Source organism: Gymnoscopelus microlampas (assembly GCF_963454915.1).
Source record: "Gymnoscopelus microlampas genome assembly, chromosome: 23".
Classification (NCBI taxonomy): Eukaryota; Metazoa; Chordata; class Actinopteri; order Myctophiformes; family Myctophidae; genus Gymnoscopelus; species Gymnoscopelus microlampas.
The window spans coordinates 19860139-19882231 of NC_139960.1; the positions used below are offsets into that span (position 1 = coordinate 19860139).

The 22093-nt window shown below is 40.8% G+C and overlaps 2 protein-coding genes across 2 annotated transcripts; one reads left to right on the forward strand and one right to left on the reverse strand.

The window, feature by feature from the left end:
* The first annotated feature begins 302 nt into the window (after positions 1–302).
* ucmaa (upper zone of growth plate and cartilage matrix associated a) lies at positions 303–4912 on the forward strand. Its single transcript, XM_084049597.1, has 5 exons — positions 303–389; positions 578–637; positions 828–923; positions 2271–2369; positions 4374–4912. Exons 1-5 carry the CDS (start codon positions 332–334, stop codon positions 4460–4462), a joined length of 402 nt encoding a protein of 133 aa, XP_083905723.1. The 5' UTR covers positions 303–331; the 3' UTR covers positions 4463–4912.
* Positions 4913–5416: 504 nt separating this feature from the next.
* On the reverse strand, positions 5417–21029 carry mcm10 (minichromosome maintenance 10 replication initiation factor). The gene is made up of 18 exons (XM_084049950.1): positions 20880–21029; positions 20312–20364; positions 18489–18770; positions 17053–17277; positions 16410–16541; positions 16103–16289; positions 15546–15711; positions 14793–14960; positions 13718–13834; positions 12794–12990; positions 11748–11836; positions 10894–11007; positions 9577–10083; positions 8244–8374; positions 7882–7995; positions 7605–7750; positions 7231–7273; positions 5417–5816 (listed from the first exon to the last, which is right to left on the reverse strand). Exons 2-18 carry the CDS (start codon positions 20316–20318, stop codon positions 5733–5735), a joined length of 2709 nt encoding a protein of 902 aa, XP_083906076.1. The 5' UTR covers positions 20319–20364; positions 20880–21029; the 3' UTR covers positions 5417–5732.
* Between the last annotated feature and the right edge of the window lie 1064 nt (positions 21030–22093).

Below are 22093 nucleotides of genomic sequence, written 5' to 3' on the forward strand. Positions count from 1 at the left end.
ACAGAAAGTTAAATGGTCACATAAGTGCATTTCCAGGAAGTTTGTGTGTTTTTTAATGTCTTACAGTAATCAAAGCAACACACCGACCGGAGCCCTGTCTCTCTCTCTGCGTTTCCTCAGGTTATATTCCACAGCCCCTACTTCTTCCCCTCGCTTCACCCCATACCACTCCTCCTCCCTAGCGAAATTCCAGCTGTCCCCCTTCTCCCATTAGACTCTCTTTCTCTCTCTCTCTCCTCCCACTCTCCCTCCCTTGCCTCAATCTCTCTCTCTCTCTCCCTCTCATTCAGTTGTGCTGTAGATCCAGCAGAGCACCACTGTCCCCTCCAAGATGTCCTGGATGCAAGTCATCATGCTTTCTCTGCTCGCCACCGTCCTCCTCCTCACCGGTGAGAGAAAGGGCCTGGGATGAACGTCAGGGGTCAGGGGGGGGGCGGGGGGACAGGTAGGTGGGGGTAGAGAGGGCGTGGTAATAAACGAGACACAAATTCTTAACAGTAGATTAGAGGACGGACAACCAAATCCATCCATTTGTATTTGCTTGCGATGTGATAAAGGCGTTTCTCCTCTCTCCCAGTCTCCAGCGGCGTGGAAAGTGCTGCTGTACCGGACGACCCCAAGGCAGAGGAACCCAAAGGTGAATCCGAATTTTTAACACAACCCGGCTGCGTGCGTGTGTGTGTGTGTGTATATATACATATATATATATATATATATTTTTTTTTTCTTCCATGACTGCACGCACCTGCCAATGCTTATATGTGACCTGCTGTGCCGTGGCCTTCAACCTCTGCACCAACCCCCCCCCCCTCCTCTTTGAACCCTAGGCCCGGCGCGGCAGGTCTTCATGCCCGAGTCGGACGCCTCCACCTTCTTCAAGCGTCGCAGCCGCCGCTCTGTCAGGTGGCAGGACGAGTACCAAGGTAGGAGGGCTGCTTCTCGTTAACTGTGGCAGAGGATGGTGGGTGAGGGGGGAGGGGGGGGGGGTCGGTGGATGGTCTGGGGTTTGTGTGTGTGTGTGTGTGTGGGGGGGTATTTATCAACTTGCATGTGGTTGACGCGCACCAACTTAGCCAGTGCGGTCTCAGTGGTCTCAGTGTGGGCAGTTGAAATGTGTCAGATCTGGCAGAGGGCAGGTGGCTCTTGGGAGAGCATGGTGTGGGTGTGTTGAATGTGTAGGTTTTTGGCCGAGATGGTTTGAGGTTGTGACGGTCAGCTGTGAAACCTCAGCAGAGAAAAGAGGTTGCCTGAAATGTACGCATGTGCCCTACTATCGAGCGGTGACACTTAAATCTATCACACACACACACACACACACACACACACACACACACACAGCTGGAAGCTTCAGAGGGAGTCACAGGGTACTATGGAGTAGTTTCTCTGTGATGTTGTCCCCCTCAGTTAGAGTTAAACACCAATAAACAGAACATTAGTGTGAGAGAGGGATGAATAGAAATGAGAGAGAGAAGGTAAATGGGAAAAATGTGCAGAGAAATAGATCAGAAACAGAAAGTACTTCTTCCAGCACTGCTAAATGGGAGGAGAGTTTCCTGCACCTAACCTGCAGCTAAGCTCCAAAACATTACAGTACTTGGTAGGAAAACAAGCGTGTGTGTGTGTGTGTGTGTGTGTGTGTGTGTGTGTGTGTGTGTGTGTGTGTGTGTGTGTGTGTGTCTATGTTTACTGAAAATATTGTGATGGAGATGATCTTAACGCTTCGGATTTTGGGGGTAAAGTGCTAATGTCTACTGTAAACAGTAACTGCTCTGTAATCCCATGTGCATGCATGTGTCTATGTTTGCATGCATGCAAGAGCTCATACAAGCATAACTTACAAAGCAAGTAGCATGCTCATTACATCACAGGTTTTCCAAATGGGGGCTGCTAGGGGGAGGGGGGGGGGACATCTGGAAAGGAGAGGGGGGAAAAATCATATACAGTAAAGTACATCATTTTTTTCAATTCATACGATTATTGTGCGAGTTTAACTACTTTTAAGCTGACATCCCTGCCTATTTTGGGCATGTCATTCTCTAAATAAAAAAGGTTGTCAAAAAAAGCTTGTAGATCTGCTACTTTTGGGGTAAAGCCATTTCACAGTGGGGGGCGCCCTCAACCAGAGGCTGTGGCTATTTCAGGGGCCTTGGCATGGAAAAGTTTAGAACTGCAGCACTACATCGCACAAAAAAACAACATAAAACGCCTCTATCCTCTTTCTCACTAATGTTTCTTCATAATGCACTCTTCCCACGTCTTCCTCCATATAGCCGAGCAGAGGGTGAGGATGGCGACGAACGAGAGGAGGCGCGAGTACAACGAGGAGCAAAGGACCGAGTTTGAGAACTACGTGGAAGAGGAGCGTGACGGTAAGACACAATCCCCACGAGCCACTGAGCCGCAGATGACAGCCTGAGGTCTCAAACCAAACCTTAAGTGTCCATTTGCGTCCATGCACAGATGACAATGTTCTCTGTGGTCGACTGGCTTATGGTTTATGGGAATGGGGTAACAACAGCTTCTAAATTGAGGGCCTTGAGAATAAAGATGCAATCGCGTGCTAAATATATATCCAGAAAGTGTCAAATGCCAGTAACCACCAGACCCCAGAGAGTTACAACTCTCTTTGATCTTGCCGTGGCGCACTCACGTGGTTCATGTGTCGCATGTGCTTCATCAACACAACAACCACTATGACGATTCAATGTTTGGAACTATACAGTAATGTTTTAGTATACAACAGTGTTTGGAACTAAATAGTGTTTGGAACTACACAGTAATGTTTGGAACTACACAGTAATGTTTGGAACTACACAGTAATGTTTGGAACTATACAGCAATGTTTGGAACTATACAGTAATGTTTTAGTATACAACAGTGTTTGGAACTAAATAGTGTTTGGAACTACACAGTAATGTTTGGAACTACACAGTAATGTTTGGAACTACACAGTAATGTTTGGAACTATACAGCAATGTTTGGAACTATACAGTAATGTTTTAGTATACAACAGTGTTTGGAACTAAATAGTGTTTGGAACTACACAGTAATGTTTGGAACTATACAGTAATGTTTTAGTATACAACAGTGTTTGGAACTAAATAGTGTTTGGAACTACACAGTAATGTTTGGAACTACACAGTAATGTTTGGAACTATACAGTAGTGTTTGGAACTATACAGTAGTGTTTGGAACTATACAGTAGTGTTTGGAACTATACAGTAATGTTTGGAACTATACAGTAGTGTTTGGAACTATACAGTAGTGTTTGGAACTATACAGTAATGTTTGGAACTATACAGTAGTGTTTGGAACTATACAGTAGTGTTTGGAACTATACAGTAATGTTTGGAACTATACAGTAGTGTTTGGAACTATACAGTAGTGTTTGGAACTATACAGTAATGTTTGGAACTATACAGTAGTGTTTGGAACTATACAGTAGTGTTTGGAACTATACAGTAATGTTTGGAACTATACAGTAATGTTTGGAACTATACAGCAGTGTTTGGAACTATAGAGTAATGTTTGGAACTACACAGTAATGTTTGGAACTATACAGTAATGTTTGGAACTATACAGTAGTGTTTGGAACTATACAGTAATGTTTGGAAGTATACAACAGTGTTTGGAAGTATACAACAGTGTTTGGAACGTAATGTTTGGAACTATACACAGTAGAGTTTGGACCTACACAGTAATGTTTGGATGTATACTGTAGTGTTTGGAAGTATACACAGTAGAGTTTGGAAGTACATTCTAAGCATAACTTCCACAACTTACTTCCACATTCTTCTTTTTGTTGTTATCACTGAGCAAACCTAAACAAATTCCAAATCAACTTCAAGTTGGTTTTGACAATGAATTATTGAATATTGAATGTTATGATTATTCTTAGAATAGAGTACCGAAGTCTGACGTAATTTACGAATCCTACCTGGGTCGTGGTTCCCCCCCACATTCTGAATTCGCAGTCGTGTTTAATATCGCGTCAAATAAGAACTGTGTTCCAAAAACAAACAAATGGTTTAACTCTTATGGATATGAAGCATCAACTGACGGTGAGAAAACGTTAATGTTACTTCTGCCGAATTAGTTACATTTTCGCCAGAAACAGACTGTATCAAATATGATAAACGATACAGAGCCTCCCTGACAATATCGCAGAGACAGTTTGTTTATTTTTGGACCACAATTCTTATATGAGACGATTCTAATATGACCCAATGTTATTCTCCATAGAGAAATGACTTTACGAACCAGGGGATGAACGAGTGACGTCAGGACTTCTGTACTCTATTTACGTACAACAATAGTCTACGAGACGGTCATAAATAATCTGCCAGTAACGACACAATTCTCCACCTCCACAGAGCAAAACGAGAGAACGAGGGAGAAGCACGAGCAGGTGCGTGAGTATCACTACGACGGACAGTACCCACGCTACTACTGGAGCCACTGAGCATGCTCAGTAACCTGGACGTTAAGTCTTTGGAAACAGACCGGCAATTGTAGTCAATCTGCTGTCCTCTCATGACAGAACCCCCGCCCCCCCTCTCCCCCCACAACAATCCACTATTCACCTCATAAAGCTTTGTCTATGAAAACCTAAATGGTGCAATATACTATGTTCAATTGTAAACAAAATGCAATTTTTGTAATAAAGAATGCAATCTAGAACTTCTGAAGCTTAAGAGTCTTAAAACAGCAATCTGTCTGCTAAAGTATGCATGCATTTTATACTGTTCTGTACATTAACACTATTCCGGTATATTATTGTTTTCCATTTGAAAACTACACCATGAGATATTAAGAATATACTTCTCAGGCAATTGCTGGATCTCCAGAGACAGTGGCAGTGTTGTCTTTGTCAGCAAACTGAGCAAAGATCACTACTGTAATACAGCTACAAATAAAGACATGGTTTCCATACCAAATACTGTGGCTCTGGTGTGTCCTAATTTCATATGAGCATTACCAGGTATTTGCAGTATGCGGATCAGGAGAGGAGAGTGGGTGGATGAAATAAAAGAGCAGAAGAAGATGTAGTGCCCTGGAGAACTCATCAGCAATGGGATGAATGATGTCTGGAATCCACGTGAGGCTCTCCACATTCCAGTGGAAATATTACACAAGAACTGGGCAGAAGAGAAAACAGAGGATATGGAGAAAAATGCAAAAACAGAATATGAGCAGGAAAAAAACCCATCTCAAGTCATTTGACTTGACGTTCACTCCTTGCTGATCAACTGAATTCTCACAACTAGGATCATTTGTACACACTGTATATCAGGCTTAGTGGCACAGACTCTTCACTGGATGGCAAAGAACGCAAACAAAACGTAACAAAATTTCCATTTCTTTTCAAATTACTCTGCACGATTTAATACGTTCATTTCCAGAAAATACAGCAGGAGGTCAGAACAAATTGTTTGATTAAAAAAAGCACACGGGAAGATCTCCATAATCAACATAAAACCATAACAAGTAGTACATTATTCAAGGAAACGTAACATTAACAACATAAACTTAAGACACATGAACCCTAGTGTCCATATTCTGGGCATGTCAGAATAGGCGAACATTCAGAGAAAATAGGTGGACATTCAGGTGAACATTTTAAGTGGTTAAAAATACCCAACTTTCCTCGACACACACAGTTGTGGGTGCCCTGTGAGTAGCAAGGAAGATGATGAGATGAAGGTAACCATTAAGTGGGGGGGGAGGGTATGTCACTGCATGCTGTTCAGGAATTTGGGCTGTTCCTCTCCCCGAGGCTGCAGCAGCTCGCCACCTAGCTTCGGTCCTTTCTTCTCCTGGGGTTGAGAAACACGTTAAGTTAGGATCATTGATGTGATGATGTTTTACACCACTGATGCTCAACGTTGTGTCCGGGGACCAAATGGACCCTTATGGGTCTGTAACTCTGAGACTGTACAAATGGAACCAAATGGACCCCCATTTCTACACTCTCAAATGTGGATCCTGGGACTAATGCAAATCAAACTGTGGATCCTGGAACTGTGGCTGAGAGTCACTGAACTATACTATACTGAAACCCCAATCTACACTGCCAAATGACTTATTTAACAGACCTGTAAGGCCCTGGTGGTTCCCAAACCCACGTTGGGAACCAGTGTTTTACATGGAAGAACTGTACTCGCAGGCCTAGTTTGTGACATTAATGATGTAATTATAGAAATTCTTTATTGGAAATAACCCCTTGAGATGTACCATCTCGTTTTCGAGGGGATCCACAGATTACAGAGATAAATTTTTCATACATTTAGACACCACATTTAACAGACAGTTCAAACAACATCAACAAAACAAAACAAAACAAAATAGGCAAAACAAAACAAAACAGGACATACAACAATAACACAACAACAACAACACTTACAACAGTAATACACAGATCACTTAAATGGATCATTGGTTAATAGGTATAATGTGATAATTAGTCAAAGCATGAACAGGTAGTCTGTATGTAATGATCCTGAAGAGGTTGTTAAGTTACTTATTTAAATCAACTATTCTTCAGTCTGTTATTTCTGAATAACAGACCGCTGTTCTGCTATGGATGCAGAAGATTGTAAGCTATTAATACAATCTCAATACAGATTTTGTATGTACGTAGCTAACTATTAATGCGTCATTGTACAGAGAAGTGGTCATTATTGCAAAATAACCCCCTTCAGGATACAGGATCATGATGCGTTGATATACGGTATATCATCAAACACATTTCTGTAGGCCAACTTTTAGCTTTTTGATGGATGAAATTACAAAATAATATAGCCTAACCACAATTGTCCTATGCTAGTAAAGCCTGACAAAAGTGTCAAAACTCCCAAAATGCACCAGAATACAGGAAATTACATATACTTAGTTTAAAAAGTTTCCAGAAACGGCGGCCTTTGCTGTGTGTCTCATCTCTCTCCCCATTTCCTGCCAGTCTACTGTCCTATCTATAATAAAGGCATAAAAGCCCACAACTAAATCTTTTTTCTTTTAAAAGATGCATAATCAGAGATTTTCCAGCACATAGCTTCAGTAAAGCACCACCCAATTAAAAAAACCACACCACCCTTTACAAAATACATTTTTTGTTCCGTTTGTGACCTCACGCCACAACTATTATAATTACCTACAAAAATGCAGTACTTTATTCAAAATATAAGAACATAACTTGTAACGTATTATATGTAAATGTAAATTGTAATTTACCTTCAGCATGCCATCTCTTTCCCATTTGAACTGCCCACAGTTACTGAAACACAAGACACAACATAACTAAGAATGGACCCTAATAGCAAACATCATTATCTAACAGAGCACAGTATTACCAAGGCTGTGTTCTACTTCTAAATTCAATAGTTGCTAGCTGAAGCAAAATGTGTCAGGAAGAAATGGCTGTCACGATCATGTCATTTTATTTGATGAAATTGTCACACAAATAATTGTGATTTTAATTGTGTTTTTGGCATTGAACATATAACTAAACATTTCGTAAACAAAGATTTCACAGGGCAGATTATACAAAGAAATGACTGACATATTATTTAATAATGTCATTCACTATGTGTCTAAGGGTGTCTCACCTGCAGTGTTTATGAGGGAGTCTGTCCAGTGCAATCGCCCGCTGTCCACAGGGACATTTGAAGAAGCGCTTGGTTGCATCGTGCCACTTTAAGGCATGATTCTGCTCAACACAGCGGTCTGCTGGCTTGAAGTACGTGTAGTTACACTGGCAATGGAGGAACACAAGACATCGTCAGATTGAAATGCATATTGTCCAGCATAATAATAACTTGTTGAAATTTTGATTGCCCATTTGTGGGGGGATGTGAACTGGAATAGAAATAAATCCTCTAGTACCTTCTTACAGGAGACAGCTCGACACTTCATCTCTTTGGTGTCCCTCATCTTGTCTTCCATCTGCTCCTTCTTCACCAGCACGTCAAAGTAGCGTTCCTGGAGCTGGTACTCAGCCTGTGAGAGAGAAGAGAAGAAGGACTTTTAAGCTTTATTTATATTTAGATCGCACGTCCATGTCAGTTGACAAAGAAATTATGACAGCTATTAATGAATTGCATTTTTATAGCACTTTTCCAAGTGCTCAAAGCGCTTTACAATGGTTCATTCATTCATTCATACATACAGGGGGGGGGCTTTGGGAGGTTTTACTTTATTTCATTAATTCGTTTTATTTTATTTATTGCATTGAAATACAATCTTACCGCCTGTAGTACAAGATTGTGGCGAGATTTGGCATTAAGGATCTTCTGAAACTCCTCTGACTCAACATATTCAAGCTGTTCCCGTCTCTTCTTCTGCGCCGGCATGTCCCCCTCGGCCCCAGATGACTCCTCTGCATGGGTGAGTGAAAAAGGACTGGTGAGACTGGTAAGTAGGTAGCTGATATATTGCACTTTTACCTTAGCGCTAGGTATACTCTTGGTTGCTTGTTTTAGCAGGAAATTTAGCAGGAAATGTACTTAAAACTTCTGGTGATTAGTAGTTTTCGTTCCCTACCTATGTTGAATACACTTATTGTAAGTCGCTTTGGATAAAAGCGTCTGCTAAATGACTGTAATGTAATGTAATGTAATGAGGACTTGACCAGAACCTAAACCTAAACTCCAGATGTGTGTTCAAGTTGAACCCATTAAGGCCTGAGGTTCCGATTCTACAAAATGTCTTCTAAATCCTAATAGTTAAAAAATAAATAAACGTATGTTGCTATGTCAGTGGTTCTCAAACCTTTTCATGTCAAGGACCCCAAAATGTATATCTATATGGCCGCGGACCCCCATCTCAAAATATTTTGTTCCAGGGACCCCCAGAAGCTAAGATTTGAGTTACAAATGTTCGCTTTAAAAAAAATATAAAGATTTGCACACATTTTCTCGATTTTTCTAAAATAGCAGATCTACAAGCTCGTAGCGCGGCACTCAGTGCCGCGCTATATTGTATATCTTGTATATCTTGCTTGTATATCTGCTATTTTTCAAAAGCCAAAGTGTAAAATAATGCTAAAATAATGCTTTTTAGCTCAAATAAAAAAATGACACAGATGCGTTCCAGGTCTTAATGGGTTAAGATGGGCTTTGAAATGGGGCATGTCATGTAGATAAGCGGAGAGTGCGCTGACCACATTATCACAACGTCCCTGGTTTGATTCCGGCAGACCTGTGTTGTATATGATCTCCCCCCCCCCCCCATTTGTTAGGATCCCCATTAGCTGTGCCCTAAAGCACCGCTAGTCTTCCTGGGGTCCAAAAAAGAAAAGAAAAGTACACATATATGACCAATTAAAATGCATTTAAAACTATCTAGAACATCCTACAATAAATATTTTCCCAGGTGTCTCTTTACTAGCTTTTTGAATAGTGATTTCTGTGTCCGTTTGGTCATTATTATGAGATAGATACCTCAATAAAGACTAAATATCTATGCTTCTATAGACAAGATATCTATACTGTATAAACTGGAGCTTGAATGTCCTCGTATAGATTATAAAAGCCTGTCAGACAACCTCTTTGCCAAGTGTCTGTGTGTTATGTTGCCTACCATCGGGTGGTACTAGGTTCTTCTCCACCCTGGCAGAGATGTCACTGCCATCACTTCTTTTCCTCTTAGTCTTCACAGCATTGGGGTCTTCCTTTGCCAGCGCCCCTTTAGCTCGCAGCTTCCTGAGGGCTGCCAGCTTAGCGGCCGACAGACTGGGCGAGTTCGGGGCCGGCGGAGGGCTGTGATCAAAGAACAGGATGTCCTCTCCCTCCGAGAAGCCTCGTCCGAGGGTGGGGGCTGCGTGGCGCACGGCGGGGCTCTGCGCGGTGGCCTTAGGGACCTTAGAGGCGGCTTTAGGTGACAGCAGGGCCCCCCCTGGGCCTGGGAGGGAAGAAGAGGGCCCTGGCGCTCCTGCGGCCCCGGTGGTGTTCTGCGAAACCCTTTTCTGGATCTCCTCTGCCCTGCGCTTACGGTTCTCCAGCAACTCCAACTGCTTCTGTTTCTGCTGCTTGATCAACTCGGAGGCCGTGATGGACTGGACCCCTGCTCCGTCTGTGCCCTTGGCGCCTGGGAAGAGATGGTGTGTCCGTGAGGGGTAGTGAGAATACAAACCCACTGAACATACAAACGGTTAACAAGAGTTGTGACTATCAGGTCAGTGGATATCATATTGGTTTAACCCAGTGTTGATTTCGTTGACTAAAACTATGACGAAAAATGTTCGCCAACTATATGTTTTCACTGACGAAAATTAAATAAAAACTAAGCTATGATGACTAAAACTACGACTAATATATTGACAATTTCATCAACAAATAAAAACTAGACTAAAATATTAGTGAGGGACTAGTGGAGAAGACATCCAGTAGAACTAAGACAAGTCATTTTATGTTTGGTTGTGCTTGGGTGTTGCACTCTGAAAATAGCCGATCTACAAGCTCACAATCGTTGTGAGCTTGTAGATCGGCTATTTTCAGCATGGAACCAAGTGTAAAATCAGCCATTACGACGCCATCAAGGCACCAAGGCACCATCAAGGCGCCATCAAGGCACCGCAAGGACTTTTATGAACGGACCTGTTAGACAAAGTATTTTAAATGTAAATGTGTTGTTTTACATTTTTTTGCCTAATAAAATATTCAATCAATCAAAAACCGCCACAATACATTTTAGTCGACTAAATAAACTGTAGATTTAGTCGACTATAATCTTATGATATTTAGTCGACTAAAACTAGACAAAATCTAAAACATTTCAGATGACTAAAATATGACTAAAACTAAATGGAATTTTATTCAAAAGACTATGACTAAAACTAAATAAAAAATTGCTGTCAAAATCAACACTGGTTTTTAATCCCGTCTCAGGAGTCAGTACCTGAAGGTTTGGCCTGTATCAGGTGCTTCTTTAGCTGGAGGGCGCCAGGGGTCGGCGCCGCCATCAGTGACTTGAAGTCATCTGTGCAGCCTGACACCTCGCCAGACTTTAGGGCTGAACACACACGTCAATTCACACAAACAAGTTCATTAAAACACTTTCAATCTGGCATCCCTATTTTGGACATTGACATTATATAATATATATATATATAATGACATTATAGGTGACATTTTCTAAAAAAAATAAAAAAAACATTAAAAGAATTACAAGTTCACAGTGCATCACATTATGATGTGTTGTAAGTTTGCACTTCGGCTATTTTCGATATTCATTGTATGGCAAACTATATAGGGCTTAAGTCAATTCACACAAATAAGCGAATTCAAGCACAAAAACACGTCAATTCAAGTTAGTCTCGCGTAGCCAGACAACTATTCCACAATCTCTGAATGCTATATAGAGTCTGGAACTACAACTCCCAAAATCCCAGAGAGGAAACTGGCACTTCCGTTCACGAAAATATATTTTAAAATATCTTCCCATTTTATTATTTTATTTCCATTTCTGCTAAGCAGCAAGCTAAATATACTTAGATGATTTGTATTTATATTAGGATAAATTTGCTCGACTGTAAAGACGAAAACGGAAGTGGGGAGGAGGCTTCACATCCGGTTTATATTCTAATCAAGATCAGAGCTTCCGAGTCCCAGACTGTATCACCGGAAACATTTGAAAATTGTGGGAGGCAACAGTCTGGCCACGCGAGACTAATTCAAGTACACAGTAAGAGCATTCCGTTTTTCTTTACATCCATATTCCCTTTCTCTCGTCCATTTCCCCCACATTCTTACCCAGTATCTTGGCTTGGTTAACTAGCTGTGCTGAGCCCTTCACAAACAGCTTGTCCAGAGTGCCCTGGGTGGACTTGTTTGGCTTGGATCTTTAAAAAAAAGTGACATTGGTCAGTGAATTTACTGCTCAAACATTAAAAATCACACCCAGTGTGAAGAGAGTGGTGCCTTTGAAAGTGTAACTGGTTGCATCCTTGTGTTGCAATCAGCAACAATATGTTGCAACATATTGTCACGTGAAGCTTGACCAATCATACGGACGGACATACGGACGGACGGACTGACATACGGACAAAGTCAAATGTAGGAGTGGTTGGCACCACTCAAAAATCACACCCTGTGTGAAGGAAGCGGTGCCTTTGATGAGCCCCGTATTGATGTTGTCATCAATATTTGTTTATGGGACACACGGACACACGGACACACAGACAAAGTCAGATATAGAGCGGTTGGCACCGCTAAAAACAGAACGTGTTCACAGAGATGTAGCAATTTGACTTACTTTGCGGCACAATACTTTTAACTAGCGTTACTTGGTGGAAATCAATTTGTGACGAAAAATGTTCGTCGATTACCTTTTTTCACTGACGACAACTTAATAAAAACAAAAAAGATTTGTCAACAAATAAAAACTAGACTAAAATGTTAGTGAGGGACTAGTGGAGAAGAGATCCAGTAGAACTAAAAGACGCTTGGGTGACGCTTGGGCTCTGAAAATAGCCGATCTACAAGCTCACAACGCGTCGCGCTGCGACGCGTTGTGAGCTTGTAGATCGGCTATTTTCAGCATGCAACCAAGTGTAAAATCAGCCTTTAAGACGCCATCAAGGCACCACCAAAATACATTTTAGTCGACTAAATCAACTGAAGATTTAGTCGACTAAAACTAGACAAAAACTAAAACATTTCAGATGACTAAAATAGGACTGAAACTTAATGGAATTTTATTCAAAAGACTATGACTAAAACTAAATCAAAATCAACACTGGTGGAAATATGCCATTTTCTTCAAGCAACGAAGTACAGTATACTACAACAGCACTCACAGAGCCGTGGCACAGGCAGACGAGGACACGCCGCCGTAGTAGAAGCCCTCATTACACAGACGCTCCTTCAGGCTCCCGCCCTTCGCCTTCACCTTGCCAGTAGCCTTTCCCGAGAAGGAGGACTGGAGCTCGGATCTCTTGGAGCTCATCTTCTTGTACTGGGCTTTGACGTGGTACTGGCAGTACTGGCACTCATACTGGGACATTTTGAGCAGACAGACAGAACAACAGTAAGACACAGAAAAGGCTTTGACGTGGTACTGGCAGTACTGTCATTCATACTGGGACATTTTGAGCAGACAGAACAACAATAAGACACAGAAAAGAAAGGGGAAGCAGTTTATACTTAACCCATTAACACCGGGAACACATCTGTGTGTCATTTTTAGATTTCTTTGGCTATTCAAAAATAGGAGATCTACAAGCTTGTAGCGCGGCACTCGAGCTTGTAGAACTGCTATTTTTGGAAAAGAATCGTAAAAATGGGTGCAAATCTTTGACTATATATATATATGCATTTTTTACTCAAATCTTTGAATCTGGGGGGTCCCTGGAACAAAATATTTTGAGATGGGGGTCCGCAGCCAAATATATTTTGGGGGTCCTTGACATGAAAAATGTTTGAGAACCACTTATTATAGCAACATGCGTTTTTAACATGAGTTAGGATTTAGAAGACATTTGTGAATCCCCCAGAAGCAAAGATTTGAGTTAAAAATGTTTGCTTTAAAAATATACATATTCAAAGATTTGAACACATTTTCCACGATAAAAATAAATAAATAGCAGAGCTACAAGCTCATAGCGCTATGAGCTTGTATATCTGCTATTTTTGAATAGCCCAAAGAAATCGTAAGTGACACAGATGCGTTCCCGGTCTTAAAGGGTTAATGAATAGACATGTGGAAGGTTTTGGCGCCCCACCAAGTTAACGAGCTGCGAGCAGGGTTCTCCATTCTTCTTCGCCGCCTTACAGGTGCCGAAGTCGATGGCCTCGCCCATCAACATCACCTTCTGCGGGTGGTCTACCGACAGACTGACCTGACAAGAGGACGGGGAAAGGGAAACAAAGTCAGACTGCATTCATTCAAATGCATTATAATGACTCTCACATGGCTTTCCATGTGGCGATGACCCAGGGGTCATCGCCATGCTGGCTTATGGTGGACATTTTTGTCAAAGTTACATTTTTGCCACAGACAAAAATGAGCGGACGATAATATTACCAGAAACACATAAAGAGTTAGCCCTGAATGACCATAACAGGTCTGTAACTCTGAGAGTGTACAAAATGGAACCAAATGGACCCTTAGGGGTCCATTTGGTTCCATTTGTACACTCTCAGAGTTAACACATTGAGTGCCAGGGTTTTTTCAAAACAGGGTACCTCCAGTGCCTGGATTTTTAACCATTTTTGGACCTTTTTCAAGTAGTCACAAAATATTTTCAGTGATCACCGTCCTCACGGTGATCCCCTCATTAGACACACAGGGGTCTCGTACAATCCGGGGAAAAACATTAAAAACATTCGGTAATCCGTTCCATAGTTGCAGCCAGTTGAAAATAGTCAAAAATACATACTAAAAAAGAAAAGTACACAGGAGCCGAGATACAGGCTTTTGAAGTCATAAGTTAACCAGGAAGTGGATTTTCATCATAACCGTTTTTGGCACACCTCGTTTGGATTATGAAAAACAGTCCGGACCGTTTTTGTCACTCAATGTGTTAAGGGGGTCCTTGCAAATAAAACATTTGAGAACCACTAGCACTAGTTGGACTCCTAATGTGCCATAGTGTCTTTAGTAAATCAGTGTCATACTATACATATTCTGAAGAAAACCTGGAGACTTGACATTCAGTAATTGGGTCTTATGATCAAAATAAGAACATTATAATGGTGTGTAAAAAAGAAAATCAAAAATTTGCCACGGACAAGACCAAGTCTTTGCCACAGACACATTTGTCCGTGTACGGACATATTGATGACCCCTTCACTCACCCCGTCATAGCCATCTTTCTGTTTCATGGGGTTGGGATTGAGGACACCAATCACGGTGCCAGGCTCGGTTTTCCAGTGTTCTTTGTGCACCTCCCCAAACAGCAAGAGGGACACATACACGTCCAGGTTATGGAGGTCGTTCAGCTTCCAAATGCTGAAGGTCTTGCCCTGGAAAAAAGGAGATCATTTTCAGCAACGGACACAGAATGTTTTTGTTTTTGGTTAACCCATTTAAGACCGGGAACGCATCTGTGTCATTGCTATGAGCTTGTAGATCTGGATTTTTGAAAAATCGTGACAAATTTGTGCAAATGTTTGAATATATATATTTTTTAAAGCAAACATTTTTTACTCAAATATTTGCTTCTGTGGGGGTCCTTGGAACAACATATTTTGAGATTGGGGGTCCGCGGCCAAATACATATCATTTTGGGGGGTCAGAACCACTGATCTTATAGCAACATAAGTGTTTCAGGAAACTGTTAGGATTTAGAAGACATTTGTAGACTCCCCCAGAATCAAAGAGTTGAGTTACAAATGTTCTCTTTAAAAATATAAACATTCAAAGATTTGCACAGATTTTCACGATTTCTCAAAACAAAAATTGCAGATCTTGTAGATCTGCTATTTTTGAATAGCCCCATTTTTTTTTGTTTTAAATCTGACACAGATGCGTGCCCGGTCTTAATGCGTTAACAGGGATTGGAGAAGTCACCTGACTTCTCCAAGTAAATATAGAGTATATAGACATACACTGCTATTGCTCTGCGGGGTGGCTTTGCTGACCAGCACAGCGAAGGTTACCCAGTCGCTGTCCTCTAGCTTCTCCTTGGCCAAACGCTCCGGCACCTGGGAGAGCCGGATCATCCTGCGGTTAGCCATTTTATTGTCCATCTCAGTGGAAGACACACGAGGTCTCCTAAAAACACAACAACGGTCACAAATTACACCTCAGCCTTGTCTGAGAGAGAGCCTGGAGTGCTTAGATTACACAAACACACATAGGGTAGAATGTCTCTTATCAAATCAAATCTAATTTTATTGAAATAGCACATTTAACCCAAGACCTGCTGGAACGCATCTGTGTTTTTTTTTTATTTGAGCAAAAAAGCTCTTTGCTATTTGAGCTAAATTTTATATTTTGGCTATTCAGGTCTTAAAAACAACAACTGTTGACCAAAGTGCTGCACAGAAAAACAAAACCATTTAATATAAGTGCATGTTCTTATATATTATATGTTGTATCATGTTCTTATAGATATTTGCTCCATATTGCTTTAGAGTTGGACATATTAGGGATGTGGGCCAACCTTAGCCGTAATCCAGAGTACTTCTCAACGGCCACGTCTTTTGGAGCAGGAGGATGATTGGTGGGTTTTATCTGTTTCGTTGTGGAAGAAGAAGCAAAACCAGAGCTTTTTGGAAGTGGATTGCTCGAGGTTTCTTTTGGGAGGAACGTGCTGCCGATCTTTATCTCCACCAGAGGGCATCTATCTTCTGAAGAGGATGAAAAAAAAGAAGAAAAAAACATTCAAGTCTCCTTTTTCCACAAAATGTATGTTAATCATACATGTCCAGATTGTCCACATAGTATTTACCAATTTGTCCAAGTCTTACCTGGCGGAGATGTCTGGTGGGCTACTCTAGGTTTGCGTTTGAATGAGTCGGCATTGTTCAACTGCGCAGAGAAGTCTGAGGAATCGTGCATCTTCTGGCCTTCTTGTCTTTCTGGCGTGGTCAATGGCTTTACTGCAGTCAAAAAGACATATATATATATATATATATTCATAAATATATTTGCACCATTCTGTTCTGCTTGCTAGTGCAGGTATATTTAAAGGGCCATACTGCAGTCAATACATGTCATTGTCTATTCACAGGCTCAGTCATACAGTCTATCGTGACAATTTTCTCCGTTAATAATTTTTCTCGATGTTGCGTATTTCCTCCAAACTCATTAAAATGAATAATACTTACCTGGATAATTGATTTCATGTTGGCTAAACATCATTGGATGGGTACTAAGTGATGGACATTTGTCTTTCATAATTACACAATCAATCTTTTCTCCAGGGACTATTTCTGTCTGTACTTTTCAAATTGCAATGATAATATAACAAAGACATTACCACTCAATGACATTTAGTGCGTCGAATTATCAGTCTCAAGCAAGTCTTTGCAAATAGATGTTCACACCGTACTGAAAGGAATGGGATCAATTGGTCTGCAAAACTTCTGGATAAAATAGTGAAAATCATACCCGTTTGGGTCTGGGTCTTGGTCTTTTGTGTGGAAGGGGGTGGTTTGGTGGTGAAAATCTGTCTGGATACTCCCTGTGAAGGTGACCTGGGTTTAGGGCTGGGTTTAGGGCTAGACAGACTCCCTGTGCTCCTGCCTGGAGTGGACGTTGCATTGGAAGCCTTCTGTGATGCCTTCAGCTGCTGCTGGAGCTTCTGCATCTTCTCCTGCATACGTCTCATCTCCTCTAACAGACGGGAACAGTCAAGATACACACACACACCGTAATTAGCTTTCACATTTTCAAAAAACGCTTATAGGACCACCGTTCTACTAGGATTAACTCATTGAGACCTGGAACGCCTGGATCCGTGTCATTTTTTTTTATTTCTTTGGCTTTTCAAAAATAGCAGATATACAAGCTCATAGCACGGCACTCTATTTTTGAAAAATCGTGAAAATGTGTGCAAATCTTTGAATATAAAGTGATTTTTTGAACTCAAATCTTTGCTTCTGGGGGGTCCCTGGAACAACATATTTTGAGATGGGGGTCCAAATATATGAAAAAGTTTGAAAACCGCTGATATTATAGCAACATACGTTTTTTCTTAGGATTTTTGGTAGGATTTAGAAGACCTTTGCACAGAGGCAAAGATTTGACTTAAAAATGTTTGCATTAAAAATATATATATTCCAAGATTTTTCGAAAAAAAAATAGCAGATCTACAAGCTCATAGTGCGGCACTCGGTGCCACGCTATGAGCCTGTATATCTGCTATTTTTGAATAGCCAAATAAATCTAAAATTACACATATTCCAGGTCTTAAAGGGTTAATGGAGTTTAACTTATTTCACCTCAACATAACAAGGGCAGCTATGCTATGCAAATCAAGTCACTTACTAGTTCTTAATCACTGTCTGCTACAAACTCAAAGGGCTTTTACAGGTCCACATGGAACCACAGAAACAAACGACACCCCCTGTCCTTTAGTTTAACTTTAGACCCTCAAATGGGCAAGAAATGTAGCCCGGTAATTAAACCACCCTGGTCGCGGAATTCACATTTGAATTCAGCAAAATTCAAATGAAATGTGAATTGCGCGACCAGGATGGTTTACCAGGAGGCTACAAGAAATGTCCCCCAAGATAAAATCCTTGACAAGAAAAGAAATCTAGGAAGGATCATAAATGAGAGGGCAGACGGGCATGCAATATGTGCACTTATACTAGTTGGCATGTCCAAATACACAACAAATAAAATAAGTATTAATTATCATTACAAGTAAAGTGATCAGTAACTATTACTAATGGTTGTTTCAAAATACTACTTACTGTAATACTACTTATACGATAGTGTTTAGTGTGTATAACTTAGTTGTTACTATATTCTTTGTTACCATAGTAACAAATTATACACTAATATATGTTAAAACAAGTTGCCAACCATTTTGCACAAACCTTCCAAGTCTTCCCTGGACTTGTCAAGGCTCCCAGTGGCTTCTCCATCAGCTTCTACATTCTCATCGTCAATGTCATCAACATCTCCAAAGAGATTGGTCACTTTGTCCCCGTTCTTCACATCTTCCTCGATCCCGTCCCTGTATTCGCCCTCATCCTCGTCGTTGTCAAACAGGTCATTCAAGTCTTCTTCTGCGGTCTCTTGACGCACGGGGTCGCGCTCCTCTCCAGCGCCCTCTGCCTCTGTTAGCAGCGCAGTCAAGATGTCCAGATCATCCTCACCTAGAGACACACGGTCTGAATCACTGCTCCGTACAATGTACACTGATCGCTAATCGTCAATATTAGATAACAACTTTAAACACATTGGGTTACAAAGTGTTGGACTGAACAGATGACAAATCATATAAACAAGAAAACACAAGATAAACTTCATTTAGAAATTGATATAAACAAAATGAGAGAGAGAGACATTTTGAAAAAAAAAGCCTAATTAACATCGTGTGCCCACCTATCCTGTTACCCCTCATAATACAGCACATCACCTGTAACTGTAAATGGACATTGTCTAGTATGTATGTGATTATCATAAAGTCTGTAATAATTTAGTTTCATGGACGGGACAGGTTTGCCATTGGGAAAGAATCAGTAAGGCTGTTCCAAAGAGTTCTAACAGCAGCAAGGCTACTAGATGTTTACTTTGACAGTGAAACGCTAATAGACAGAGCTCTGTAGTAGCCTACTGTGTCTGGTTTGGTAACCAGAAGACTGGCCCCAAAACACACTCGCCCCTTCTTGTATTCTGTTTTACTGAGGATAAGGTTAGAAATACGTTTAGGGTTAGGCATACAGTAGTTTTACTGAGGTTACGTTTAGGAATAAGGTTAGGTTTAAGCATAGTTTAATGAGGTTACGTTTAGGAATAAGGTTAGGTTTAAGCATAGTTTACTGAGGTTACGTTTAGGAATAAGGTTAGGTTTAAGCATAGTTTACTGAGGTTACGTTTAGGAATAAGGTTAGGTTTCACTGTTTAGGCATAGTTTACTGAGGTTACGTTTAGGAATAAGGTTAGGTTTAGGCATAGTTTTACTGAGGTTACGTTTAGGCATAGTTTTACTGAGGTTACGTTTGGGAATAAGGTTAGGTTTAAGCATAGTTTACTGAGGTTACATTTAGGGTTAGGTTTAAACTTTAGGCATAGTTTACTGAGGTTACATTTAGGGTTAGGTTTAAACCAGGAATACCAGGTGAATACCAGGTGAATACCGCCGGATTTGCCCCGGGGCGACCTTGTTTTGGGGAGAGCGTTTTTGGTATTCTCTGGTTCTACTCACTGTATGTAGGGCAATGTTTAAATGATGTACGTCCAAGTACCTTATCAATGATATCAAGTTCAAGTTTATTATGTCCCAAACTGGGCAATTTATGTTACAACAGATAAATGATAGGAAACTCCAAGACACAGTAAACATACATACACAAGACATATAGACAAGAAATAGACATGATCCAGATAATAATAGCTACTAATAGCGACCTCCTCTGCTTCCATTATTGATGGCACGAATGGAAGTAGGTACAAATGAGAATTTTAGCTGCAGGGGTCTTTAACCTTTGGCTGGAAGGCAAGAATTCTTAATCTAAAAATCAATGCCATGTGAAACTTGATTGAGAGACAGATCAAATGTGAGTGAGTGTGTGACGTGGTTTCAATCTAGTTATTATGGTTTAAACAGTTGGCAGACACTGGAGACAGAGTAGTCAGAGAATCACAATAATCAGGAAATAAACTTTCAAAACGAAGAAAATGTTATGTTACTTACTTTCCATTTTCAAAAATCCCTCGGAGGTCAGATTATGCTGAGTTTAGATGGCTCTGTGAGATACAGACAATAACAGACATTAGTTACTTTAACTTAAGCAGTGGGTTAGTTAGATAGGTAGATTAGATGTTATTGTAATGGTGGGGAACACCTTAACTTAAGCAGTGGGTTAGTTAGATTTATTTTTCTTCTCTTGTACATTTTTTCCACTCTTCATACCAGTAACATGTAAGCTGATTGTATGACATTCTGTATAGTAGTGTGTATATCTGTCTGTCTCTTATATGTCATCATGATTTGTGTGCATGGGGATCTCATCTTAAACAAGCTCAGTGCTTAATGAGCCTTCCAGTTTAGTAGACCTTGTATTGTGAATTTGTACTTCCATGTACTAAAGTACATCAATCAATCGATCAATAGATCATATGTTATTGTACGGGTGGGGAACACTTAACTTAAGCAGTGGGTTAGATATAGCTCTGGTCCATAGCGTTAGAAGGTTAAGGAGAACTCCTTCTAACGCTATGGACCAGAGCTATGTTAAAGGGGGGAAAACACTTTAACTTACATTGTGTCACCCTCGTCTTCGACTAGTAGCCTATCTGTCAGTTTAGCGCCGCATCAGCTTGTTGACAGAAGAGTTATTAATGTCTCTGTTTACCAACCTAACACGTTATGTCTACAGTGTATTTGTTATTATTATTAAGTGCTGAAGTGGTTACAGTTATACTGTCTGACTACATGCATCAGCTCAGCTGCTGCGAGAGTGAAGCGTATTCGTGTCTAAAACTGGCGCTAAACGAAGGACCCAGTGTTGCCAGATGTTGTGAGAGAAACAAGCAACCAGGTCTAGGAAAACAAGCCTAGAAGAAACAACTAGGGCACTAGTCTGGGCCCTTTAAACCCATAACACGCGAAGCATAGTGAGCTTGTAGATCGGCTATTTTCATAATCTTGAAATAAAATGTGGAATATTTGGTATATTTTTGAAACATTCTAACAACACAAGTCTGGCACGCGGCTCCCTGGCATAAAACATTTTCAGATGGGGGACAAATACATATGAATTTGGCGGTCCATGACAGGAACATATTTGAGAACCACTGGTTGAAATAATACATTTGTGGAAACAAGCCCAAAAAAAACGCAACCCGCAACTAACCAATATTTACAAGCAACTTTACAGAAAAACAAGTCATAATTCGCTTATAATAAGCGGACATGGCAACACTAGAAGGACCCCGTTGTGTTGTTGAATTGTAGGTTGTTTTCGATTTGCCTGATTAAAACTGCATAGTGCATACTGTGTGTGTCCGCTTTCCTTTGCCTTCTCTCTACCAATAACAATAAAACTCGATTTATTAAATTAACTATCAGGAAAAAACATTTAAAATAACAAAACGTTTTGATTATGATCAGATTATTATGATCGGTGTAACGGTCAGGCACAGCACAGACAACTATGCTCTTAACCCGAATTGGGAACATTTGGTACAGTGGTTCTCAACCTGTCACATGATTTGGAGACAATTTAAGGACTTTTTTAGTACCTCAAAGAAATACAAGAAAAAAATACCATTACTGTGTCAAAAGTAATCAACAAACTATACTAGAAAATAGTTTGTAGGGGGGGGGGGGGGGGGGGCAGTTCCAATATGATTATCTTGGGGGTCCCCAGTTCAAATATGATTATTTGTGGGGGGGGGGGGGGGGGGGTCCCAGTTCAAATAATTATTTTGGGTTGGTTGCAGCCTGAGAAGGTTGAGACCACTGCCCTACCAG

Coding starts and splice junctions, on each gene's coding strand:
- ucmaa (XM_084049597.1), top strand. CDS start 332: ATGTCCTGGATGCAAGTCATCATGCTTTCTCTGCTCGCCACCGTCCTC. Junction 390..577: donor CACCGTCCTCCTCCTCACCG/GTGAGAGAAAGG, acceptor CCTCTCTCCCAG/TCTCCAGCGGCGTGGAAAGT. Junction 2,370..4,373: donor CGTGGAAGAGGAGCGTGACG/GTAAGACACAAT, acceptor CCACCTCCACAG/AGCAAAACGAGAGAACGAGG.
- mcm10 (XM_084049950.1), bottom strand. Junction 16,542..17,052: donor CAAGACCCAGACCCAAACGG/GTATGATTTTCA, acceptor TTTTGACTGCAG/TAAAGCCATTGACCACGCCA. Junction 11,837..12,793: donor TCTGCCTGTGCCACGGCTCT/GTGAGTGCTGTT, acceptor TTTTTTTTAAAG/ATCCAAGCCAAACAAGTCCA.